This window comes from Prionailurus viverrinus, chromosome D2, assembly GCF_022837055.1.
Source record: "Prionailurus viverrinus isolate Anna chromosome D2, UM_Priviv_1.0, whole genome shotgun sequence".
Taxonomy (NCBI): Eukaryota; Metazoa; Chordata; class Mammalia; order Carnivora; family Felidae; genus Prionailurus; species Prionailurus viverrinus.
The window spans coordinates 8,799,690-8,827,155 of record NC_062571.1 but is presented as its reverse complement, the minus strand read 5'-3'; the positions used below and the strand labels follow the sequence as shown (position 1 = coordinate 8,827,155).

Genomic DNA, 27,466 nt, shown 5'->3' with positions numbered 1-27,466 from the left:
CGTATGTATGTATTCATGGAGATATGACAGTGTCTGTCACAAGGTAAAGACTCAAATAGACATCATTCCAGTCAGGCTATGTAAGTGTATTTATTGTGTCAGTGAGTCTGGGTGTATGCATTTTTGTTAAAGAGGTTATTTCTGTATGACTTGTATATTTGTGTGTGTCCATCGCTTGTGGGAGTGACCACCACAGACTCTCTTGAGAATAAGGCAGGTACTTTAATATATAAAACAGTTACAAAAAAAGAAATATATATATATAGTTATAAAATATAACAGTAAATAAAAATGATACATTTATTGTGTAAAAATACTTGTATATCTATGGGTGAATTATCCTTCATCGGTAAATAGTAACTACATCCATGGTTCTGCAGGCCAAAATCTGAAATCACTCGTTTAGGCAGAATTAAGATGACCCTTTATTTTTAATTATTTTTCCAACACCTCCCATCCAGAACACTGGGATATATGAAAGAGGACTTGGGCTGCCTCCATTTTGACCTCAGATTTTCTAGTCGCATCCTTCTTTCCAACTGGTCTCATGGCTCGGGTGGAGGACCCGGAGGACCAAACATCCACCCCCCCCCCCCCAAACCTGACAGTACCCTTTTAAGGAATAAGGACTACCCCGAGCCTGCAAGACCCCACCCATGTTTGACTCCAAGACAATGATCATTCGACTCTCACTGCCTCCCTGCAGTACCCACCATCCTTTGCCCCACATTTTGAAAAATAAACCTGGAAGGATTTTTAGCACTTGGGGGACAGTCTTTGAGATGCTAGTCCGCTGTCTTCCCAGTGTTAGCCTCACTAAAAGTAAATTCCTTTCTTGTTTCACCACCGCTGGTCTCTCTGCCTTTGGATTTTCTGAGCAGTTGGTGGCTGAACCTGGTCTGTTTGGGACTCCCACATCCAGTTGCTCCACCCTGCGAGCCAGCTATGTGTGTATGCATACATAATATACACATACTCAAATGTGTATGTATATTTTGTCTACATGGATTTTAGGTTTTAAAGTTAATCTTACCAAAAAAAATTTTTTTTTGTCATTACACTGAATGGAAATTCATTTCTTTTTTTTCTTTGGGGGGGGGGGGGGGGACAGAGAGAGACAGTGCATGAACGGGTGAGGGGCAGAGAGAGAGGGAGACACGGAATCGGAAACAGGCTCCAAGCCATCAGCCCGGAGCCTGACACGGGGCTCGAACTCACGGACCGCGAGATCGTGACCTGGCTGAAGTCGGACGCTTAACCGACTGCGCCACCCAGGCGCCCGGGAAATTCATTTCTGTTGGCACAAAACTAAGTTAATGTCATAATGTGACTGACCAGGAAATCACTGCATATTCAGTGCATATTCCCTAGTGAAAGGAGTTATTTTATACTATTAGCATAAAATGAGTAAAAAAAAAAATCTCAGACTGTGCACTCACATTAAACTTTTCTTTCTTTTGGGCAATGGTATGTGTGGTACTAGTTTTCTGTTTAAGCCTATACGTATTTTCTCCTTATTACAAATTTCACGTGTCATTTGCATAATTTTGAAAACTAGCATTCCTAAGATAAAAGTCAGATGTTAGTGGACATTATTTGAATGTATTGTTGTACTTGGTTCCAAGTACTTGATCGATATTCGCACCGCTTCCGGGTAGTTATCTGTTTTCAAGCCCTCTGACTGTGGGCTGCCACTTGTCACTGCTGTCACTGTGAGTAATCACGGGGGGGAGCGTCCCGAAAATCCCAGCAGCGCTCAGGCGGCTAGAGGAGGCCAGGCCGTATTATCATATGTCATCCAAAGTGGAGTTGCTATCGAGGCTTCTGGGAAGCGTAGTTCCAGAGTGAGGCGCGCGGGGCTTTTGGGCATGCGCAATTCCACCTCCTTTTGATAGTCGCCATCTTCTGTCTCCTGCCCCAGGGCGGGATAGGACTCCGGGGCCTGCAGGTCTCCGCGGTGCGGCAGAGGGCGGGGCCTGGAACCTGCGCGGGCCGGGAGCGGTGGCCGAGCCCCTGCAGGTGTGTCGGAGGCCCCTCTGCGGGTGCGAGGCCGGGGGCGGGGGGAAGCCGGGTCTCCGCGGCAGCGACGAGTCGGAGAACTTGGAAGGCGCCGCCCCCCTCTGAGCGCCCGGCTGGCCTCCGAGGACTGGGGAGGGGGCCGGGCAGGGGGCTTGGCGGGGAAGCCCGTTGTCCACCTGCCGCCCCTCCCCAGAAGCCTGGCTCTCGAGCTGCGGAGCCGGGCGGCCCGAGGTGGCCTGGGGCGCGGGAGCAGCGGGGAGGGACGCGGGGGGAACGGCTGTTGTGACGTGGACCCCGGGCCCGCCGCGTCCGCGCTGGCGTGGCTGCTGGCGTGGCTGTCGGCGCCGCGGCCGTGTCAGCCCGGGGGACCTGCGCGCGTCCGGCGCCCGCCACTTAACTGGGCAGGATGACCTGGGTACGACTCGGACATTCATCTGTAAAATAACCACACTAACTACTGGGGTTGTTTGCTGTATTAAATAGGGCCGTATATATAAAGTTTGATAAGGACTCAATAAAGGTGAGCTGCTTTTATTATTACCGAGGTATGCTGTTCTTTTCATTCTTGGCTCATTTAATCATAATCATCATGACCATCCTTTGAATCGGCATTAACCACCTCCATTTTAATAAACAGGAGTACGAAAGGTCGGATATTGATTGGTTTACTCAGCGTTAGCGGTGACGGGGTGGGTAAATTCGTTTTATTTACTCTTTGGTTCATGCGGTTTCCTACAGCCTTGGGCTGTATTTAGTACAATAATTGTCCCTAAGCATAACTGTGGAGTGTAATGGACCTAACCTAGTGTTCAATTAACAAAAATTCTTGAGGTTTCCTCAGAACCCTTGTGTCAAAAGGATAATTGAGGCCCTTCCCTCATTCTCCAACCTATTTGTATTCTCAGAGGACTGTTAAACATGTAAATTGAGCCCTGAATCTTACGTGTTATTGGAGAAGCTGGGAATCCTCTCCAAGCCGGAGACTACTTTCTAGAGGGGGGATGGGACACACTTTGTTAAAAAGACAAAAACTGGAATTTCATCCTTGCTCCGTGTTATTAAGGTGCTATCATAATGCCTCTGGCTGGTGTATCTGGGCTTATTATTAGGCATTTTGTAAGCATCAGGCCATCGGGAAGAGCTTTCTGCTATCTCAGCATGATGGCATCTAGTTACCTTTTGCTTACCTACATCAAGCGCCTGTTCTGGGACTTATGGTGTCAAATTGTTATTTTAGAAGTTAGATTTGTGTCCCTGTCATAATTCTTTGAGGCCTAATTAAATTTTACCCTTGGCCCAGCCCAGGCTTGGAGGGGACAGTGAATTCCAGGGTACTGTCGGGATTTGTGGCACTGAGTGAAAATTTACAGAATCAAAATGGTACGTGAAAGTTTCAAAATTAGATCTAATCCCTCCTCACGTTAAATATAATACCACTGAAACGAAGTCACTAGGTTTGTTAATGCCAGAGACTAGCACGGAACCAAAGTCTCCAGGTCCACTGCACCGTGCTTAAGTCAAAACTGGTGTCTTAGAGAAGTGATTTTTGAGAAACTGCAATTTAGGGAGAAGAGACATGTTAATTTTTGAGAGCTCTGAAGACTTTGTAACTTCGTGGGGTTTATAATGTTAATAGGAACAATTGTTATGTAACAAACACTTCTTTATCAGTGCTTTTCAACATCATTTGTAATGCCAGCATAGGGATCCACACTTTGGATATGTGTTATACATTTTGCGTAACTTGCTCTTATTGGATGTTTAAGTTTTCAATTCTTTTGTATTATTTAGTAAATGGGTACATAATTTGCAAAACAGCTAGTAGGAAAGAAATGTTTAGATTCACTCAAAAATTTCCCAGATTCATCGAGGTTGTATCAGAGTCACCAATGGACAGGTGGGTATTCCTTTATCATGCCCCTTTCTATTCCTTCTCGTGGCTCAAAGGGATATTTTCCTAGGGGTTTATGTTTGACTAAAATGTATGGAAATTTCTCACAGGTGATTCCTGAGCGGCAAGATAAGGTCTCTTAAGACTTCTGTCTTCCACCTTTCCCTGTTCTGGCTTCATAGTTTTTATCCTTTCCCAAGAGCAGCAGAAAATGAACAAGTATCAGGTGAGTCATTTATTTAGCCCTGTGTGTGTGTGTGTGTGTGTGTGTGTGTGTGTGTGTGTATTTTCAGTGATTTTTATGAAAAAGAGCCCATATATTAAACTAGAAAAGTGGAAATAGTTAAAAATCACCTTCAGGGAAAATACTGTTTGAATAACACAGCAGTTCCAGAATGCAGACCCCTGGCTTCCCCAAGACCTTTTCAAAGGAGTGTATCAGGTCAGAACCTAATACTAAGATGCAAATTGCCTTTTCCACTGATGGTGTAAAAGCAGTGGTGAATAGATTGCTGTTGGACATGAATGAGACAATGATAGCAGGTGACTGTATTCAACAGTGTACTCAACAGTAAAAAATTCACCTTCACTTAAGGACAGCCTTGATGAAACAGTAAAAGTAACTAATTTTATTACATTTTGACCCCCCGAATACACATCTTTTTTTTTTTAATACTCATTTTGGAAAGAGAGACCGTGCAAGTGGGGAGGGGCAGATACAGAGGAAGACACAGAATCCAAACGAAGAAGGCTCCAGGCTCTGAGCTGTCAGCACAGGGCCCAGTGTGGGGCTCGAACTCGTGAACTGTGAGATCCTGACCTGAGCCAAAGTCGGACACCCAACTGAGCCACCCAGGCGCCCTCCAAACACACCCCTTTTTACTATTCAGTATGACCAAATGGGAAGTGCACATACAGTTCTTTTTGCTGCATACTGAGGAATGATGGTTGGTCATTTAGGAAAAGCACTTGTACAACTGATTTGTGAGCTCTCCTGGCCACCTTTTTTGCTTGAAAGAGCAACTGTCAGACAAACTATAGTTATTCGGAGAAGTATTTACCATTTTCCCAAAAATGGCTGAAGTGAGCCTGTCACTTCAAGGAAAATGACTCTTGGTATTTATTGCCAATGTTAAAAGTTGAGGTTTCGGGGCACCTGGGTGGCTCAGTCGGTTAAGCGTCCGACTTCGGCTCAGGCCATGATCTCACGGTCCGTGAGTTCGAGCCCCGCGTCAGGCTGTGTGCTGACAGCTCAGAGCCTGGAGCCTGTTTCAGATTCTGTGTCTCCCTCTCTCTCTGACCCTCCCCCATTCATGCTCTGTCTCTCTCTGTCTCAAAAATAAATAAACATTAAAAAAAAAAAAAAAGTTGAGGTTTCAAGTGAAACTTAGAATTTTGGAAAACTTGTATCCTCCACTGTGAAGCAGACAACTTCTAATATATAAGATTTTTCTGAGGAGATTGGTGGGGATATGAATAAATGTGATATATTTTCTATATGTGTTAGCATTTGAGTGATATTCCTCGTGTATGTGCTCAGAGGTAAACCAGCAGTTACAAGGACAGCATGGCACAGAGAAGTGAGGAACAGAGGAGAAGTTGATTGGGGAACGCCGCTCTAAAAAGTAATATTTGAGGGGCGCCGGGGTGGCTCAGTCGGTTAAGCATCCGACTTCGGCTCAGGTCATGATCTCACGGTCCAGGAGTTCGAGCCCCGCGTCGGGCTCTGTGCTGAAAGCTCAGAGCTGGAGCCTGCTTCAGATTCTGTGTCTCCCTCTCTCTCTGCCCCTCCCCTGTTCATGCTCTGTCTCTCTCTGTCTCAAAAATAAATAAACATTAAAAAAAATTTTTTTAAAGTAATATTTGAGAAATGTCCTAAATTAAATAAGGGAACCAAGTAGAATTCTAGGGGAAGAGCATTCTAGATAGGAAGAACAATAAATACAAGCACCTTGAGGTGTGTTCCAGAAACAGTATTCAAGACATTGAAGCTAGAGGCAACCTAGGGAAGAATAACCTAGAGGTAAAATCAAAGACGTAGAAGGGGCTAGAATATGTAGGACCTTGTGGGCTGGAGAAACACTGAATTTCAATTTTATTTTATTTTATTTTATTTTATTTTATTTTATTTTATTTTATTTTATTTTATTTTATTTAAAAGTCATTCAAAACAATGTGCATAATGTATGTGTAAAATTTAGGGAATATTAATGAAACACAGTTGTATCCCCTATCTGGCTTAAGAAATGACAGTTACTAGTATCTTGGAAGCCCCTGTGTGCCCCACCTTAATCTCCTCTCACCATTCATTACCCAGAAAAAAATGAATGCTGAGTTCTGTGGTAACCATATCTTTGTTTTAAATTCCCAGCCCTTTGGTAAGCACTTGACATAGTCAGTCTTACATAACTATCACAACCCAACTTCTGACATGGTATTTCTACTGTATCATAAATTTTTTGAACAGACATTATCTTTTTTTTTTTTAAGCTGAAGTTTTTTTAAGTTTGTTTATTTTGAGAGAGACAGAGACAGCATGAGCAGGGGAGGGGCAGAGAGAGAGGGAGAGAGGGAGAATCCCAAGCAGGCCCCCAGCTTCCGTGTGGAGCCTGATGCAGGGCTTGAACCCATGAACCGTGCGGTCATGACCTGAGCCAAAACCAAGAGTTGGCCACTTAACTGACTGAGCCACCCAGTGCCCCAAACATTTTACAGCCAGTTATTACACAGGGCTTGTTGGCATTGGATTCTTTTTTTTAAGTTTGTTATGTATTCTGAGACAGAGTGAGCAAGCTAGGGAGGGGCAGGGAGAGAGAGAGAAAGAGACAACCCCACTGTCAGCGTGGAACCTGATGCAGGGCTTGAACTCACGAACTGTGAAATCATCACCTGAGCCAAAGTCAGATGCTCAACCGACTGAGCCACCCAGGCACCCCCCTATGTAGACATTATCTGTTATTAACTAAAAATCGTAGCTTTTGGGCATGATAGTGGGAGAAAGAGGCTTTGCAAAGAGGGAGAAATAATGTAGGAGGAAGCTCAAAAAAAAAAAAAACAAACAAAACCAAACTTACCTACTCTACAGTTCTGCTTCTGTCAGTTTTGAATGTATATCTATGTCCCATTCTCCTGATCCAGAATTCACTCGACAGTGCTACAGTGTTTCCCCTGTGTTAGGCTCTGTAACTAATTGCTGAGTTGAACAGTCAGTTTGGGACAGCACAAATGACTAGCGAGCCTTTTTGTTTTTTGAAGTAACTTTGAGTACAGTCATCACGACCAACTCTTAGAAAAGTTCATTGTCTGCAGATACTATATTTTTTTATTTGTTCATAGCCATTTTGGTCAAATTAGATCTTTTTTATCCCTAAAGTTGTGTTGGCATAAATTTCTTCTTTGAAAACATCTTTTATAATTACTGTTTTTTTTTTTTTTTAATTTTAATGTTTATTTAAACATTTGAGAGAGAGAGGGACAGAGCCATGAGCAGCGAAGGGGCAGAGATTGGGAGACACAGAATCTGAAGCAGGCTCCAGGCTCTGAGCTGTTAACACAGAACCCGACGTAGAGCTTGAATTCACAAACTGAGATCATGACCTGAGCTGAAGTCGGCTGCTTAACCGACTGAGCCACCCAAGTGCCCTTATAATTATTGTTTTTATTCTGCTTGTTTCCTTGTTTTAGTGAGGATCTGCTGGTGGAAAATTCTCACTTTGGTTTTTCTGAACTATAAATGAACTTTTTCACTGTGTATACAACTCTGGGTTGGAAGTTCTTCTGTTTTAAAACATTGAAAGCATTCACTATATTATACTATTGAAAACTCACCTTTTAATTTGTCAGACATCTAAAGTAAATTTGTGTGTTTTGGACTAGCTATTTTTAAGATCTTATTCTAGTACGTTTGTGTGTGGATTTTTCATTATCCTAGTGAGATTTGTTGTACTTCGTGTAGGTTGAGCATTTTGAGTATTATTGACTTTTAAGCTCTACTTTTGTGTTATTTTGTTGATTGCTTAGCCTGGCGACTACAGTATGCACCATTAACTTATCACCTATGTCTTCAAGTAATATTTATTCATGAACAACATAGTAACTTTCTTCAGCATAATTCAATTTACATCCTCCCACCCGTGTGGTCCTTGTCTTATATCTCACTTTTACATACAGTTTTAACCCCAAATATTTGTTATTTTTACTTTAAACGGTATTGACTTTTTAAAGTAACTTGAGTATGCATGTGTGTATGCACATAAAATACTGCTTTATGTTTATACAAATATCTGTATATACAGTTACCTGTATTCCTTCCTACAGGTCTGGGATTGTCTCTGATGTCTTTTCCCTTCAGCCGAAGCAGCTTGTTTTATCATTTCATGTAGTGCAGGAGTGACGGCGACAAATTCACTTCATTTGTCTTTCTGATAATGTCTTTATTTCACCTTGGTTTTTGAAGGATATTTTTTTGCCAAATATAGACCTCTATGCTGAGCATTTTATTCATTTCTGCATTTATAGGATGCCTTTGTCTTCTGTTTCCGAGATGTCAGTCTCATTGTTATTCATCTGAACATAATGTGTCTTTTTCCTCCACTTGTGCTTAAGATTTTCAGTCTTGGGGCGCCTGGGTGGCGCAGTCGGTTAAGCGTCCGACTTCAGCCAGGTCACGATCTCGCGGTCCGTGGGTTCAAGCCCCGCGTCGGGCTCTGGGCTGATGGCTCAGAGCCTGGAGCCTGTTTCCGATTCTGTGTCTCCCTCTCTCTCTGCCCCTCCCCCGTTCATGCTCTGTCTCTCTCTGTCCCAAAAATAAATAAACGTTGAAAGAAAAAAAAAAAAGAGATTTTCAGTCTTGGGGCGCCTGGGTGGCTCATTCGGTTTAGTGTCCAACTCTTGGTTTGGGTCAGGTCATGAGCTCACAGTTCATGAGTTCGAGCCCTGCATCAGGCTCTGTGCTGACAGCAGGGACCCTGCTTGGGATTCTCGTTCTCTTCCCTCTCTCTCTGGCCCTCCCCCACTTGTACTCTTTCTCCCTCTCTCTCTCAAAATAAATAAATAACCTTAAAAAACAAAAGAGATTTTCCATTTTATCCTTAGTTTTTGACAGATTGTGATGTGCTTAGGTACACATTTGTTTTGTTTTATCCCTCTGGGATGATAAAGACTTATGGTTTGTTCCTTTTATCATTTCAGGAAATTCTTGAACACTTGCAGATATTTTCTTTGCCCCATTCTCTCTTTTTCTTCCTAAGATCTAAGATTGCAGTTACACAAATGTTAGACACCATGTACATATTGTCCTGAATATCTTCAAATGCTGTATTTAGTTTGGAGGCTATTTTAGTTTTTTAGTTTGAATATTTCTGTTGAACAGAGTTTTTTTCAAGTTCATAGTTTCCTTCTGTTTTGTTAATTCTCTTCATTTCATAAGCCCACAGAATCCACTTCTGATACTGTATCTTTTAATTCTAAAAATTCCTGGGTTTTTGTTTTTTCTGCTATGACTCCCCATTCTTTCATTTACAGTCTGTTTTTTCATGAAGTCATTTAACATTTTATTGTAATTACTTTGAAGTCCTTATCTGCTAATCCCAACATCTAGGTTGTGTCTGCTTCAATAGGCTTCTTTGTCTTTAAGTCTGTTTACTGATTTTGAGAGAGAGAGAGAATGTGTGCATGCGTGTGAGCTGGGGAGGAGCAGAGAGAGAAGGAGAAAGAAAGAATCCCAAGCAGGCCCCACACTGTCCATGCAGAGCCTGATATGGAGCTTGATCCCATTAACCTTGAGATCATGACCTGAATGGACCCCTAACCAACTAACCCATCCAGGCGCCCCTAGGCTTCTTTTTTTAGTATGTATCAAAATTTTCTACTTTTTTGCATGTCCCCTAATTCTGTATTATGTGCTAGACATTTTATAAAGGGACAGTAGAGGTCAAAGTAAATAATAGCTCCAGAAAAAGGCACATCCCTTCATCAGTCTGGTTGCTAAACTGATCTAAGATATACTTGAGCTGACCCTGGACATTAGGGCCAGTTCACCACTGGCTTCAGATGATTTAAGGGCAGAATGCAGGCTTTCTCTTCAGCACACCTTGGGATCTGAGCGCCACCAGGTCTCCAGTGATCTGCTGTGCAGCCTAGCCACCAGCTAGGCTACTGAGGAGTAACTGAGAAGTTCCTGCAGAGCCTTCCCCATCTGATACCTCTCATCCTGCCCATCGTCTCTGCCCCCAGCCATTGGAGGGTTGACACCACGTACTCAGTAGAGGGCTCGGGGGAAAACTGGTGGCTGTTTGTACTTCAGAGCATCCGTGTCTGTTATGGACCTTCCTAGTTGGTTCCAGAAACTGCTTCCCCAACTTATTATATGTGCTGCTGAAACATTCCCTGGTTCTCCAACTCAAAATAAGTTGATCACCTTGAGACACTTGGGAAGTAAAAGTGAGGCAGACACTAGGCTTCTGTTTTGAATATGAAACCAGATAGTATCAAATGGCAGGTTGGCGATCACTTGCTTTGTGACTAAAGCTCTTAGCGATTCTAATACGTCACAGAAGCCCGCAAGCAAACATGAACATTTTGCGAAAAGTTGGCCTGGTTCTCTCTGTCCCCTACTAGCCCCCAAAAGTGAAAGAAGTTGTGGTTTCTTTTCTCTTCTGAGTTTTTTTCCTTTGTTCATCTTTGGATTCTTGGTTCTCTTCGAGGTTTTGGAAAACTTGTAAATTTTCTAGGCTAGGGGCTTGTTCTCATGGTTATAGTGAGATCTGCTTCTCTTTTCCTTTTCTACATTCTATTCAGAACTAGCTTCTTATCTTTATTCCTGAGATGCCAGCTCTAAGATATTTTCTGCCCTGCATTTTTTCCCTGCTTATGAAATTTGAAAATGCCCTGAGAATACGAATTAAAGGCATAGGACTCATTCCAATCAATTTCTTTTTTTCTGGGATTTTGATCCCTCTAAGTCCGGTGTGTATGCCAACGTTTGATACTTTTATAGTTTTTTTAGTGCGTTTTGTGGGTATTGGCTTTTGCTTTTATTAATTGTAGCAAAATATACATAAAATTTACCATTTTAACCATTTTTGATTGCATAGTTCAGTAACATCAAGTACATTCACATCATGGTACAACCATCACCACCATCCATCTCTGAAACTTTTTTCATCTTGGAAAACTAAAACTCTACCTATTAAACAGTAACTCCCCTCCCCCCTTCCCCTAGAAACCACCAATCTACTCACCTATGAACTTTACTGTTTTAGGCATTTCATATAAGTAGAATCATACAGTATTTGCCCCTTTTAACTGGCATATTTCATTCAGCATAGTGTCATCACTGTATCATGTGACAGGATTTCCTTCCTGTTAAAGACTTTAAAATGATATTCATCTGTTTGTATTTACATTTAGTTTACGCATTCATCTTTTTTTTTTTGCTATTGATGTTTTATTAAAAATCAAGATTCTATAACTTTTAATGAGTTAATGAGTTCCATCTTTACTTTTGCATCCACTTCTGATAATATTCTCAGCCAACTTCTGTGATGGAGCTGCTTCTCTACTTTTAAAAATATCTTATTTTCTTAATGTGTCTTTATTTTTGAGAGAGAGCATGAGGAGAGGAGGGGCAGAGAGACACAGAATCAGAAGCAGGCTCCAGGCTCTGAGCTATCAGCACAGAGCCCAATGCACGCTCAAACTCACAGACCGTGAGATCATGACCTGAGCCAAAGTCAGATGCTTAACAGACCCAGGCACCTGCCTCTTCTCTACTTTTAGCTGTGGAGTTTGTTCTGCTTGTCTTGGTTGTTTGCTGAGTTATTCACGGTGATGTGTTACCTGCTTGTATCCATGGGATGGAGCGAGCTCAGGGTCCTCCTACTCCACCATCTTCTCAGCTTCTCTGTTAGGCGTTCATCTTTGTGGACACTGGGACATTTGCCCCTTGTGGCTATTGTGAATAATGCTGCTATGAATACTTGTGTACAAGTACCTGTTTGAGTCCCTGCTCCGAGTTCTTTTGGATATATAACCAGGAGTGGAATTACTGCATCACGTGGTAATTATAGGCTTAGGTTTTTGAGGAATCGACACATATCCTCTGTAGTAGTTGCACAATTTCACATTCCCACCAGCAATGGACAGGGGTTCCAGTTTCTCGATATCCTTGTGAATACTTGGTATCTTCTGTGGTGTAAAGTCGTTTTTGTTTTGTGCTGTGTTCTTATCTTCCTTATTTAACTTAACAGCAAAATCCATTCTTTTTGGGTATACATTTTAGTGAGTTTTGACACATGCATAAAGGCACAGTCATCACCACAGTGAAGATATAGAACAGTTTCATAATCTCAAAACTTTCTTGGTCCCTCTCACCACCACTAATTCCTGGCAATCACCAGTTTATTCTTTATCACTATAATTTTGCCTTTTCTTGTTATGTCATATAAATTGAACCAAATGGTATGTAGTTTTTTAAGACTACCAACTGGCATTTAGCATAATGCATGAGATTTAATCATGTTCCAAGTATCAACAACTCATCCTTTTTCATTGCTAGAGACTATGGACTTGTATGTATGTACCCCATTCATTAATCTGTTCGCCAGCTGACAAACATTTGGGTTTCTGGCAGTTTTGAAAGGAGCTGTTACAAATATCTGTGTTTAGATTTTTGTGCTTAGATTTTGTATGTTTAGATTTTCATGTATCTTGGGTAGGTACCTAGGCAAGTGCTTGCTTGGTCATGTTGTAAGTATTTGATTAACTTCATAAGAAACTGCCAAACCGTTTCCAGAGTAGCCGTACTGTTTTGTATTCCCACCACAAAGTGCAGGGCTCTGCTCGCTTCACATTTTTGTCCGCGTTTGGTATTGTCAGTTTCTTTCTTTTTTTTTTTTTTTCAAGAAAAAAAGGGATGCTGATAGGGATGTAGTGGTAGGCCATCATGGTTTTAATTTGCATTTTTCCTAATGACTAATATACTGGAAATGTTTTAATGTGCTTATTTGCCATCTATATATCTTCTCTGCCCGAATCTTTTAAATTAGGTTATTTTCTTACTGAATTTTGAGTTCTTTATATGATCAAAGCATTTTGAGAGTGCTCTGTGATTTTCAAATATTTGCTCGCTTTCTATGCCTACTCTTTCCACTCAGCTATATCTTTCACAGAGCAAATTTTTCTGACTTCCAGATTTTCTTTCTAAATTTTTTGTGGTGTTGTATCTAAAGAGTTTTTGCTTAGCTCAGAGTCACGAAGACTTTTTCCTATCTTCTAAAAATGCTGTAGTTTTTACACTTTGCATTTAGGTTTATAATTCATTTTGAGTTGATTTTTGTATATAAAGTATAAGCTATTGGCTGAGGTTCATTTTTTGTATATGGATGCTCATTTATTCCGGCTCCCATTTATTGAAAAGCAAATGTATATACACTACCTTAATATATACTAGCTTGACATATATGTATTTAGAGAAATGATTACGGATGTGTGTATACACGAGTTCATACACATATATTTTCTAACTGGTGAAGTGCCTGTAAACAGTGACGACAGTCTAGTAGCAACAATCATACGTGGTTCACAGGTGTTGATTTCTAACTACCATCCTCCAGTGAAAGGGAACTAGAATAACATGGAGAAATGTTTGATTTGAGGGATGAGGTAATAGAAATTTAGAATAAGCCCATATAATTTTGTAGTGTCACAACGTATGTGCTCAGAAAGATGAGGACGTGTCAAGTGGACATGGAGCCAGCCTGAAAGACCTTCTCGTAGGCAAAGCTGGAACAATTGAGCAACAAAATAGCACACTACTGGATTCTTTTTTTTTTTTTTTAATTTTTTTAATGTTTGTTTATTTTTGACACAGAGACAGAGACAGAGCATGAGTGGGGGAGGGGCAGAGAGAGAGGGACACAGAATCCAAAGCGGGCTCCAAGCCCTGAGCTGTCAGCACACAGAGCCCGACACAGGGCTCAGACTCACGAACCACGAGATCATGACCTGAGCCGAAGTCGGACACTCAACTTACTGAGCCGCCCAGGCACCCCACACACTATTGGATTCTAACGCAAAACATTAAATATTTGAAGCCATAGTGATATAAATAAATGACTGAACAAATAAGTAAGCAGGGAGAAGAGGATATTCTTTGTGAAAAATTACAATATATGTAGATAGTGCCAACTTCTACAGGTGGGGCCTACTCCCTCTTCGAGTATGTGCTGGACTTAGTAAATTTCTTTTAAAGAATACAGTGTGAAAAAGAAAAAGCTACTCTACGGTGGAGAAAACTGGCAAAAACTACCTTAACAAAGTAATCTAGGTTATCATCACCAGTGGTATTATGTACCCACACTGATACATACTTTTATACTTTATACACTTTTCAGTTTTATTTATTTAGAGAGGGTATGCGCACACACGTGAGCGGGAGAGACGGAGAGAGGGAGGAGAGACTCCCAAGCAGACGCCCCCATACTGATATATTATGATGAGGACTCTTTGTTATTCTCCCTCAAAACCTATAATCTTCAGTTTAACCAGCATAAACCCTAAATTAAATTACTTCTGCAATTTGACATCTATTCTGGGTGTATTCCTTCATTTCCCTTAATTTTTCTAAGACTGTCTTATTTTTTTGTGTTTAATTTTTTCTAGTGTACCATTTTGATCTATTCATTTCCTTTTATTTTTCTGTTACTTTTAAAAGTTATCTTCATACTCTGGTTTCTCTTCAGATCGTATAAATCTTTCGCCTTTTAAAAGTTATCTTCTAGTGGTTACCCTGACCATTACAATTAATATCCCTAATTCCTAACAATTTGAAGTGATACAAATCTAGCTTCACTTGCATAACAGCAACTGCTGAAACAGCTCATTCTTCCCCCTTCATTTTGTTAGTGTCACATATATTCATATTTTGTGTGCCCACTAACCTAGATTTACAGTTAACTATTTTATTCACTTGACTTTAAACCATACAGCACATAAAGAGGAGTTATAATAAAAAATACAATAGGGGCGCCTGGGTGGCTTAGTCCGTAAGCGTGATTTGTGAGTTCTAGCCCTGTGTCGGGCTCTGTGCTGACAGCTCAGAGCCTGGAGCCTGCTTCATATTCTGTGCCTTCCTCTCTCAGATCTGTCTCTCTCAAAAATAAACAAACATTAAAAATATATACAATAATCTAGGCTTTTGTATTTTTCTACGGTCACCTTTACCTGTATTCTTCATGTGGCCTTGAATTACTGTCTAATGTCTTTTCATTTCAAGGTGAAGAACTCCCTTTGACGTTTCCTGTAGGGCAAGTCTGCTAGTCCCTGAGCCTTTATCTTCAAATACCTTTTAATTTCTCCTGCACTACTGAAGGACAGTGTTGCTAGAATTCTTGTTTGGCAGTTTTTTTCTTCCAGGAATTTAATGCATCATAGTGCCTCTGGTCTCCCAAGTTTCCGTTGAGGATTTAATCATAGTGAGGATCTCGCTGCTTTTAAAAGACTTTTTGTCTCTGGTTTTGACAATTTGATTATAATGTATATTGGTATGGAGCCCTTTTGAGTTTTCCTTTTTGGAGTTCACTGTGCTTCCTGTGTGTACACATTTATGTCTAGCATCAAATATGGGAAGTTTCTGGCCATTATTTCTTCAAATATTATGTCTCTTTTCCTGCCTCTTCTCCTCTGGGACTCCCAGTTTGCTTCTGTAGGTATGATTAATGGTGCCCTTACAGGTCCTGTTAGGCTCTGTTCATCTTTCTTCATTCTTTGTTTCCTTCTCCTCAGACTGATTCATTTCAAATGTCTTCAGTCTTACAGATTTTTCTGCCTGCTCAAATCTGTTTCGATGTGTTGTATTGAATTTTATAGTCCAGTTACTGTACCTTTGAATTTCATAGTTTCTTTTTGGTTTCTTTTTATAACTTGTACCTTTTTGATATTATTTGTTCATACATTGTTCTCCTAGTTTCTTTCAGTTCTTTGTCAGTGGTTTCCTGTAGCCCTTTGAGCATGCTTAAGAGAGTTGATTTAAATTGTCTAGTAAATCCAGGGGCGCCTGGGTGGCGCAGTCGGTTGAGCGTCCGACTTCAGCCAGGTCACCATCTCACGGTCCGTGAGTTCGAGCCCCGCGTCAGGCTCTGGGCTGATGGCTCAGAGCCTGGAGCATGTTTCCGATTCTGTGTCTCCCTCTCTCTCTGCCCCTCCCCCGTTCATGCTCTGTCTCTCTCTGTCCCAAAAAAAAAAAAAAAAAAAGTTGATAAATTGTCTAGTAAATCCAATATTTGCATTATCTGAGGGATGATTCCTCTCAATTTCCTTTTCTTTCCCCCTGTGAATGGGCCTACTTGTTTATGCCTTTACTTTTTAGTTAGAAGTTTTGTAATATGAATAAACATTATAATGTGCTTAAGTCTGGAAAGCAGGTTGTCCCCCTCCCCATGGTTTGCTTTTGCTGCTCGCTGAAGGCTGGACTTGTTCATTTGTTTACTCTCCAATTTTTCAAAGGCTATGTTTCTTGTCAAGTGTGGTCATTGCCATTTCTGTTCCATTATCTCAGAGGTCAGCCGGTGATGTGACAGAGATTTCCTTAAACTTCCGGAACCAAAAAGAAAAATCAAATACTCGATATTTACATATTGGCTCTGCACTGGGGCACTCCTTCTCCATTTAACCATGCTGTCTACCCTTTTGCCTTACCCTCCACCTCTTTTGAAGAGCCCTAAAATTAGCCAGAGATGGATGTCAGCCTAGTGTCCTCTCTAGTGTTTTCTGAGCCTGTGTCCAGCCCTGGGCATGCACATTGCTCTCTGGAGTCCCTGGTTTATGCACTGTAGTCTGTGCAGGCCCTTTTTCTCCCTACTGTCTTCCTCCTCAGCTTCCACCTTCCCGGGCATCTGGAGTTGTCTCTGCTTTTCCCAGCACCGTGCCACAGACCGTACATGTCATGACGTAGTTTTCATTGAGTCTGGCCCAGGATGCCATTCCAGACCTAGAAGGGCAAAAGGCAGGCAAGCCTCTGCACTCACCCACCAGGAAACCACTAGACAGATCAATACACTTAGCAGTTTTTGAACACAAAGTCTGTGTTGTCTCACCCTGTCAATCTGCACCAGGAACACAGGCACTGTCCCTACTGCCCTTGCTACACTGGAGAGGGGGTTGGTAGGTGGGCAAGCAGAAATACCAGTGCTTTCTTCATGGTTAGCATCCTCTTTCTTAGGTACCTCACTAGTTGCTCTAAGCTTTTCATTTGTTTTTTGAATTAGATTCTAGAGTTCTGAAAAAGTTGATTTTGTCAGTTTTTGCCAGCTTAATGGTTGCCTCAGTTGGAGGGAACAATTTTTGAAGCTCTCTACCATCACTCACATCGAAAGGTTTTTAACCACAAGAGCAATTTACTGAATAAATACATAGGACTATTCAGCTCTAGGTATTTCTAAGTGTGAGATTTAATATTTTCTTTCCAGGAATTGGTCCATTCCATCTAAGTTGTCAAATTTATAAACTTAGAATTGTTCACAGTATTCTTTTAACATTTGCAAGGCCTATAGGAATTGTCACCCTTTTCATTTCTGATATTGTTAACTTGTTTTGTTTTCTTCATCATTCTGGATATAATTTTATCAGTTTTCTTGATCATTCAGAGAACTTTTTGTTTTCCAGTAACACTAAACAAAAGTGCTCAAATATTATTTCCAAATAGTTGGCACTTTCCTACATAATTTTGTTATTGATTTCTAAGTTTAAATCAGCTGTGGGCAGAGAATCTATTTTAATGATTTCAGTTATTTTCAGATTTCTCTTCTGGTCAGAAAATGATCTTGTCAGTATTCCATGAAAAGATGTGAGCACGTTGTTAACATACTAATCAGTATCTAGAAAGGACAGTGTGATTGTTTAGTATGCATAATAGTCTATTCCTTTTCATGGTCTCTGAATGCAATCCATTTTAACTCCCCACAGCTTCCTATTATGGCTATCCCAGAAATAAGTTCTTAGTGATCTCATATCTGTTAGCTGTCATTTCTGGCTTACCACGTGCTTTTCCTTCTTGTTTCCTTTTCAGTGTATCCAAGTACTTTGGAGAATAGTTGCATAGTTTGTATGCTTTTAGTATCCTTATGTTTACAAAAACATCTGTTTTTAAAACGTCTGAGAGAGAGTGAGTGAGCATGAGCAGGGGGAGGGCAAAGAGAGAGAGGGAGAGGAGAATCCCAAGCAGGTTCCACACAAAGATACACACAGAGATACATACGAGCCCCAAGATACAGGGCTGACTCACAAACCAGGAGATCATGACCTGAGGCAAAATCAACAGTCAGAAGCTTAACCGACCTAGCCACCAGGTGCCCAAGAAGACATCTTTTTTAAAATTTATCCTTGATTGAAAATCTGGCAAGGCATGGGATTTTAGATTCAAAACGTTTTTCATTAGATCTTTGTGGGTGTTCCTTCTTTGTCTTGCAGCATTTGGCTCCGCATATGAAAAGTCACACGTCCATTTTATTATCTTAGGTATTCTCTTAATTGCCAAAGCGATATTGCTATAAGAAAACAGTACTTGTAAGTATTTCATCACAGGTGTTGCCTTGTAAAGCAAAACAAAACAAAAACAAAAACCCTTTTGTATTATAAGGGAATACAATATGTATAACACCATTTTGTGTTTCTCTTTCTGGCTGCTTTGTTCCCACACTTAGAGCCAGTGTCTTCCTCTGCTTTATGTGGTCAGTTCATTTCACCAGTTCTTGCCTTCAACTGAATGCTCTTTAAAGGGGGGGGTGAGGACAAGGAATCCTAGAAGCTTGACTCTGATCAGTTTCCCTGCCAAATCCGTTGTTCTGTCCTTATCAAACTTCAGGCCTTTGTTTTCCCGAGCTGTTAGGATGTGCAGCCAAAAGCTGGTTTCTCTGAAGAATTTTAAGTCTTCCCAAAATTTCTCCAATCATCGTGCTTAATGATTACAGCTTTCACTCCCTTGCTGTGCTCTTACCCAATTACTCTACCTTGGATGTTTGCATTTGGCTTCACAGTAGAACTGCCCATTTGTTGTGAATCTGTCTTTGGTTTCTGAGCACTCTCCGCCTGGCCTGCTCTTCTATTTAGAGAAGTTCCGTCAGGCTTCGGTCTTGGCCTAGTTTCTCCTACCATCATCTTGAAAATTCCTATTTCCACAGATGTATTTTTCTTTTTCCTTTGGACTCTTCCAGAACCCTGCTAAATATATATGACAATATTATTTGTGGAAATTCACTTACATATGTATCTGCCAAAATGGACAGTTCCAGCTGTATGTTCAACAGTCACTTCACAGTGTGAACAAAATGCAACTCATTGCCTCTTTCTGCCCAACTGATTCTTTTTCTCATTTTCTCAATTTCTTTTATAGAATAATGTTAGCTGGCAAAATACAAACATCTCCACACACCACAACCTGCTGTATAGCTAGGAGGCAGGACACTTCAGTTTATGTATAAGTTGGGAGATCACTGTCAAGAGCAGAAGCAGCTGGGAGCTCCCCCCAGAGCAGGAAGTCAGGAGGGGGTTGATGGAAGACAAAGGATGGTGAGGTCACAGTTGTAAAGGAACAGAAGATCAAGTGGACTCTGCCACAAGCAGAGGCGCTCACCCTGATCGGGGAAAGATGGGGGAAAGTCTGGAATCGTGGGGTCCAAGTACTGGCACCGGGATTAAAAAAGAAGGGACTCAGAATGTGTGCAGGAACATCAGCAACTCAGAGGGAAAGAAATAGAATTCCTTGTGTGCCCGTACTGAAAGCACGTAAGAAAACAAGCAGCTGAAATCAGGTGCCCTAAAAAAAAAAAAAAAAACAAAACACAAAAAAACCACACAATCTAAAGATACCTCCCCCAGTAGTGCTTTCTCCAAGAATGTGAACATATGGGGCTCCTGGGTGGCTCAGTCAGTTGGGCGGCTGACTTCGGCTCAGGTCATGATCTCGCAGTCCGTGAGTTCAAGCCCCGCATCGGGCTCTGTGCTGACAGCTCAGAGCCTGGAGCCTGTTTCAGATTCTGTGTCTCCCTCTCTCTGACCCTCGCCCGTTCATGCTCTGTCTGTCTCTGTCTCAAAAATAAATAAATGTTAAAAAAAAAACAAAAAACAAACATTAAAAAAAAATGTGAACATACTATGCCAATAGAGACATTTTTGAACTAAGTAACACTTTCCACCCCTCCCCAACATAAAATAAACTTTTATCTTCATTTTATCATGAACCAAAAATATCACTCAACATGTATACAATGCTAATACAAGAAAAATTGGAATGTGTGAACTGACATTTTTTCAGCTGACGTCAATACTCCTCCCCCAAACACACACAAAGTAGAGGAGAATACAGCCTTCCAATATTACGTGTTTCAGACAGCAAAGAACCTGAACCCCAGAGATTAAAGCCTCAGAACAGAAATGGAAAAAGAAGTAGATATAAAATGCAAGCAGATTAACTCAGGAAAGAAATGGTAGAACAGCACATCATCTCAGAATAGAAGATTAAATTTCAGGGCACCTTGGGGAGAAGATGAATGCACGCCTGATAAATGATACACAGGAGAAATGGAAAAGAGACCCCAGGGAGTGGGAGGGGGAAGAATTAACTGGAAGAGGAAGACAGGGTAACAGAAGTAGAAGCTGAAGTAGGATCCGTCAATAGCAAAATCTAAAACTAATATTTAATCAGAGGAAACTTTCCATAAAGAAAAGGAAAACTGAATTACATACTGAAAAGACTCTCTGTGCCAGAGAGAACTGACCCAGAATGGTGAACACCAAGAGAGAGTCTAGTAAAACTATTAGACCTAAAAGCAGAGGGGAAAAAAAAAAGAGTCCTCTAGGCCACAAAGAACAAAGGCTACATCTCTTGGCAAGGAAAGAAAATAAAATTGACATAACTCTTTTCTTTTTGAATGGACATAATTCTTATTAGCAACTTATATGTAAAAGAATAGAATGGTGTTTTCAGGAAAGAAATGTGAAGCAAGAATTTATATCCAATGAAGAAGTTCCTCAAATTTTCACATTTCAGATTTTATGAAATACAAGCAACGATTGGAAGAAATTTCATAGCCCTAAATAGTCCTGCCAATAAAAATGAGAGAATGAAAATAATTAGCATTATAGTTCTAGCCATTATCAAACTATAGAGGTACTATGGGAAGTAACCTCCCCTTCTCTCAATAATTCATTTCCAAGGAAGTTATTTTTTACCCACTGCTGCTACTTTTTTTTTTTCATGTTTATTTTTGAAAGAGAAAGAGTGTGAGCAGGGGAGGGGCAGAGAAGAGAGGGAGACATAGAATCTGAAGCAGGCTCAGGCTCTGAGCTGACAGCACAGAGCCGGATGCGGGGCTTGAACCCACCAGCTGTGAGATCATGACCTGAGCCGAAGTCCGATGCTTCACCGACAGCCACCCAGGTGCCCCCACTGCTGCTACTTTAAATGTTTATTGCTCACGTATGCCTCTTAATTTTGTAACACTCCATATTTGTGATGTGCTCTTGCCTCTTCTTTAGTGTTTTTTTAACTTCAAAAAAGCACGAGTGGAGGAGGGGCAGAGAGAGAGAGAGATGGAGAGAGAGAATCCCAAGCAGGCCTACGCGGGGCAGGGCTCGATCGCACAAACCAGATGATGACCTGAGCCGAAATCTAGAGTTGGTCACTTAACCGACTGAGGCACCTGGGTGCCCCTTTAGTGTTTTCTTCTAAGCTACCACTCTACTCCTGTAGCTCTGCTTACTACCCACATGTATCACTTCAGTAGCTCCGTTATCTATACTCGCATCTACAAAGTGAAGGGGTGAACACCCCAAAAACATGTAAGACAGTCCACATAGTATAAAATACTAGAATTAGTTTTTTAATTATAAATAGAAATAAAACTTACCAATTTTTAATAAACGGATTATTACAAATATAAATTAATAAGCAGGTACCAATTCAGTGGGTATGCAAAATACATTTTAATGGTCCAGAGACACATTCAGAATTATTCCATATTCTGTCACCGGACCGGACTGTATTACCTTCTAACTAATCTTTGTCCAACACCCTATTCTCGTATCAGACTGTCTTCTTTGTAATTTTCCTCAGCTTGCCATTTCTCATGCATCCATCCATGTCTTTGTCAATTCTGTCTTCTTTGCTCCCAAAGTTTCCATTAGTCAGCTTAACCTAGAAAATCTAACTTGATAATACAAAATTCAAGTGACCACTCCCTCTTGTGACCATTTTATATCTCGTACATGTTTCTGTCAGAGCACCTGCCATGTGTACTGCATTTGAGTATTTACGTCTCTGCCTCCTTGTCGGATTGTGTGTTCCTTCACAGCAAGAACAGTTACTTTCATTCATCTATATATCTCCTGGCAGGATTCCAGGCATGGAGCCTTAGCTCAGCAAATAGAGTGAGCAGATATTTTATCTATGTACAGAGTAGCCATGTATCCAGCTTTCTAGAGTAAACCTGATGGCACATTAAGAGCTAGTTCACAAGTGGTTTTTTCATGGTACTCCACTCTGAATACTTCAGTTTCAACCAAAATATGTTGTTACAGGGACCTGTAACATTCAAGGATGTTATTGTGGAATTCACCCGGGAGGAGTGGCAGTTACTGGACGCTGCTCAGAGGACCCTGTACAAGGAAGTGATGCGGGAGAACTACGGTCACCTAGTCTCAGTGGGTGAGGAAAACTTCCCCGTGTGGAACTGCCAGTAGTTCGCATTTCCTTTCCCAGTGGCTGCAACACGTAAGGTCCCTGTAGGGCTGTGCCATATTGGCTTTGTTTCAGGGGTCAAATGTGATGAGGCCATTTCGGGCACCAGAAAGAATGCGTGTCCCCACCCTCGCCGGTGAAAGAATCTAAATTTGCCGAGCCAAAGTAGGACTTCAGTGTTCTCAAACTGTACTTCCTTATCCTTCACAGGCCCTAAATCCCAAGTAAACCGTGTTTTCTTCTCCATTCATAGGTTACTGTGTGAATAAGCCAAATGCAGTCTTCAAGCTGAAGCAAGGAAAAGAACCGTGGATACTGGAGGTGGAATTTCCACGTCGGAACTACCCAGGTGAGTGAGAAATTAGAACCCTTGTCGCTAGTGAGGTGGTTGGTGCCTTTTGCCTTCTGAAATATGTTTCAGGAATCTCTTTTTTAAATGCCCTATACATCTGGGAATGACTGAGGGCACTTGGTCTGCATATGCAAGCAACATAAATCGCACCTCCAGTTTTCATTCTTTCCACATAAATTCGTCCTTTGCCAGACTTTGTAAAATAGATTTACTTTTCTTTCCTATATACAAAACTAATTCCTGCCTAACCTTGTCTTAGATGTTTGTCTTTTTTTCTGGAATTCCCATTATTCCAGTACCTGGGAATTAAGTGGGAATTCTAGAACACTATAATCTTAAAGTATTAAATCTTAACAATTCTTTTTTTTTTTTTAAGTTTATTTATTATTTGAGAGAGAGACAGAGAATGCGTGTACACATGAGCAAGGGAGGGGCAGAGAGGAGGAGAGAGAAATCTAAGCAGGCCCCGCGCTGTCAGCACAGAGCCCAATGTGGGGCTCAATCTCACAAACTGTGATATCATGACCTGAGCTGAAATTAAGAGTTAGATGCTTAACCAACGGAACCACCCAGGCACCCCTAAAGTGTTAGATCTTCAATCTGACCATAAATTTTTCTTCGAATGCCATTTCCCTCCTTTTATTAACAATGAAATGTGCCTCAGTTATTTTCAGCACCAGTTTATTAACTTCCTATTCTCTCTTTAAACTCTGAAATTAGGTTACAAGTCATTATGCCTTTCATCAGTTATATTATTTCAGAGTTGATACTTCCTTTTAGATGGTGTTTGTCTTTCACACAGGTACTGATTATCCCTCCTAAAATCTGCACCTTATTTGGAGTGTTAGAACACTAAGATAAAAAAACAAAAACAGAAAACCCAGTAAGACGATCTCACTCTGCTCCTTAAATGCTTTTCCTGTACTTGTGAGCTTCTGCGTTGCCAGGACTAGGAACAACGCCTGGTATTTCTTAGTTGTTCACTAGATGTTTGTGGAAATATTCAATCTGAACTCACAAGAGACAGACCCTTTCTTCTGCTCTGTGCCTTTCACAGTCACTCCTGCAAGGGCTCATCCTCTCTTAAGACCAAAGACACACAGGCTCTTGTTTCCTGTGCATCTCACTCAGCCTTGCACATGTCCCCGTCACGTTAACTTCTTACATCTTCCCTGCAAAGGCCATGAAATTCCTACCCCAAGCCCCTGCTCTTTATCTTTCGCTTCCTTTCAGGCCTTTAAAGAGGAGTAAATCTAAAGGTCAGTAAAGGTTCCAGGATCATGTTCAATAATTCATCCTTAAAGATCATGTAGTAAATTGAAGCAGAAATGTCGAAACTAAGACAGGAAAGCAGTGGAAGACTGGCATTGGGTCGTGGTAACGCTACTTTGGAGATGCAGTATGTTTTGGTGGTCAGGCTTGAAACATCTGTGCTACAAATGGAAACTCATCCTGTTGTACGATGGCTTGCACGCTGCTGTTTAATCATCTTTCCTTTGGGATGTATGTGTTCCTGGGTCTTCTGTCCCGGTGAAAATTACGCCAGTGAGACGGAGAGAGCCCGGAGTGTGGAACTGTTCCACCACACACGTTGTTATGTAGCCACTGTAGGGACTAGACTAGGCATCTAGACTGTCGTGTGTGGGTACAGAGGAAATAAAGTAGAAGTTTATAGTCACTAATGAACAGTAAATTACATTCTGGCTGACAAAGGCTTAGCTTTGCATCCAATTTCATCTTTCCCCAATATTTCCAGTGGACACAGTCGTCTACTAATTTTTCTTTTCACCCTACTTACAGTTCATTGTCTGTAATGGGCTTACCGCATTCTGAGTCCCAGATTCTTGTGCAGCACTCTGAATGTCTTTTGTTCTCTGCTCCCCATTCTTTTTCTTTTTCCTTAACTTTTTCTCCAGGTTTTTAAAATGTCTGTAAAGTGTCAGAGTACTTGGGTTTATAATGACATTTCTTCCCTTGTCTGCTCCAACCGTCTTTAGTGTTCATATTTTTTCTAAACCAAAGGCATAGAGGAAATTTGCATATAAGAATTCCTTTATTTGGGGAGATTGCCCTGAAGCCTAAGGATCAGCCCTACAACCATAATAATATGTTAAGATTTAAATGCTATTAAATTTTGAATTCCTTTGTAGAAGACCTTTGGAAGATTCATGACTTAGGAGCAAGATCCCAGGGAAGCCAAGCTGCAAATTCAAGGCAAGTTCAAGATTTTGATTTTAAGATGAAAAGACTTGTAAAAAAAAAAAAAAAGTGTTGATGGGAGTACTGGAAGTGGGAAGGCACTAACTAGTTCATACTAAACGTGAGAAAACTAAAACACTGGAGTGAATTCCAAAGAATTCACTTTCCAAATGGGAAAGCCCTCTTCCCCAGTGGAGATCTTCTGTAGGACCAGGAGATTCAAACTTTGAAGCAGTCTTTCATTTCTTCAATTGCACAGGAAGGGAGGCTTTGTTAACCAAAGCAGATCTCAGGCAATTAAGAGACCGCATACAATGCAAAGGAAGGTTCCTGCTACTTAATGTTAAACCACAGTGTGTGTCAGAACATTCATAGTAGAGAAACCATGAATCGAATAAGTATGGGAACATCTCTAGAAATGGGTTCTCAGCTAGAGTACCTTATGTATTACTGACTTTGGGAATTTCTCTCTAGGAACGGAGGACTCACAAAACACCAGCAAACTCCTGCCAGAGAGAAAATCTATAAATGTAGTGAATGTGGAAAGTCCTTCTGCCAGAAGTCTATCCTCCTAATACATCAGCATACTCACTCAAAGGACAAACCCAGGGCATGTGGGACATCGGGCCCTAGGAATGGAGACCTCACAAGACAACAGAAAGGTCCAGCCAGAGAGAAAACCTATGAATGTAAAGAATGTACGAAAACCTTCTACCACCTGTCCTCTCTTAGTAGACACTTGAGAACTCACGCAGGGGAGAAACCCTACGAATGCAATCAGTGTGAGAAATCCTTCTACCAGAAGCCACACCTTGTGGAACATCAGAAAACACACACAGGAGAGAAACCCTACGAGTGTAACGAGTGTGGGAAGTTCTTCTATGTTAAGGCATACCTCATGGTACATCAGAAAACACACACGGGGGAGAAGCCGTACGAATGTAAGGAATGTAGGAAATCCTTTTCCCAGAAATCACACCTCACGGTACATCAGAGGACACACACAGGGGAGAAACCCTATAAATGTAAGGAATGTGGCAAATTCTTTTCTAGAAATTCACACCTCAAAACTCATCAGAGAACTCACACAGGAGAGAAACCCTATGAATGTAAGGAGTGTGGGAAGTGTTTCTACCAGAAGTCAGCCCTCACAGTGCACCAGCGAACTCACACAGGGGAGAAGCCCTTTGAATGTAATAAATGTGGAAAAAACTTTTACTATAAATCAGACCTCACTAAACACCAGAGAAAACACACAGGGGAGAAGCCTTATGAATGTCAGGAATGCGGTAAATCCTTCTCTGTGAATTCAGTCCTCAGATTACATCAAAGGACTCACACAGGAGAGAAACCCTATGAATGTAAGGAGTGTGGGAAATCCTTCTCTCAGAAGTCACATTTTATCATACATCAGAGAAAGCACACAGGGGAGAAACCCTATGAATGTCAGGAGTGTAGGAAAACTTTTATCCAGAAATCAAAGCTCACTGCCCATCAGAAGACACACACAGAGGAAAAAAGCTTATAAACAGCATGAATTGGGAACTTTTTTCTGAGTTCATCCTTCAGAATAATCAGATAATTCACACAAGACCAAAAAACTTAGGAATATCATCTATATGGGAAAGTTTTAGTCATAAGAGTTTTTCTTGACAGCAAATACACAAAAATTCTTTGAATCTAGAAGGAAGAAATTTTTACCATATGTTAGACTTTAGTGTCAGACACTCTACAAATTGTAAAGCGTGAGAGAGACCATTCTTTTAGAAGTCACAGTATACTGTACAACAGAAATCACATGAGAGAAGAACAAATAAAAAAAAAGAAGGTCAGGAACTTTCTGGTCAGGGCAGCCATCACTAGATATCCCAAAGCTCACGTGAATGAGAGCCTCCTATCCGTGTCCATCCTGAGCTTCAGAAATACTTTACAGGTGGACTCCAAACGCTCAAAGGGGTGACTAGACGTCGAAACAGATCCAGAAGCCCTTCTTGAGAAGTGACGTCTCTGTGACCTTCAGATGAGCGATGCCAGGATAGAACCATCGCAGACATCTCAAATACGTCAGTTTCCTGACAAACACTCAGTATCTGTATTGGGTGAGAGTGACCGTTATGCCAGAAGTCATGTTGCAGCGACTGGAATTGTGAGGGTTGGGTTATTTTTTTCTTTGAAGAAACCTGCAAATGTCTAGATAGATAGATAGATGAAGCTTTTTAAAAAGCACAGACCCATTGAGAAGCCGGGTGACATCCTTAAACTCACATGAAAA

At 41.1% G+C, this 27,466-nt stretch overlaps 1 protein-coding gene across 1 annotated transcript; it reads left to right on the top strand.

Annotated features, from left to right (window-relative positions):
- Nucleotides 1–1,288: 1,288 nt before the first annotated feature.
- On the top strand, nucleotides 1,289–27,466 carry LOC125147530 (zinc finger protein 25-like). The gene is given in 7 exon segments (XM_047824615.1): nucleotides 1,289–2,539; nucleotides 4,021–4,136; nucleotides 22,484–22,610; nucleotides 22,897–22,992; nucleotides 25,146–25,209; nucleotides 25,669–26,623; nucleotides 26,625–27,466. Coding segments are annotated over 6 exon segments (1,383 nt in total). The 5' UTR covers nucleotides 1,289–2,539; nucleotides 4,021–4,121; the 3' UTR covers nucleotides 26,751–27,466.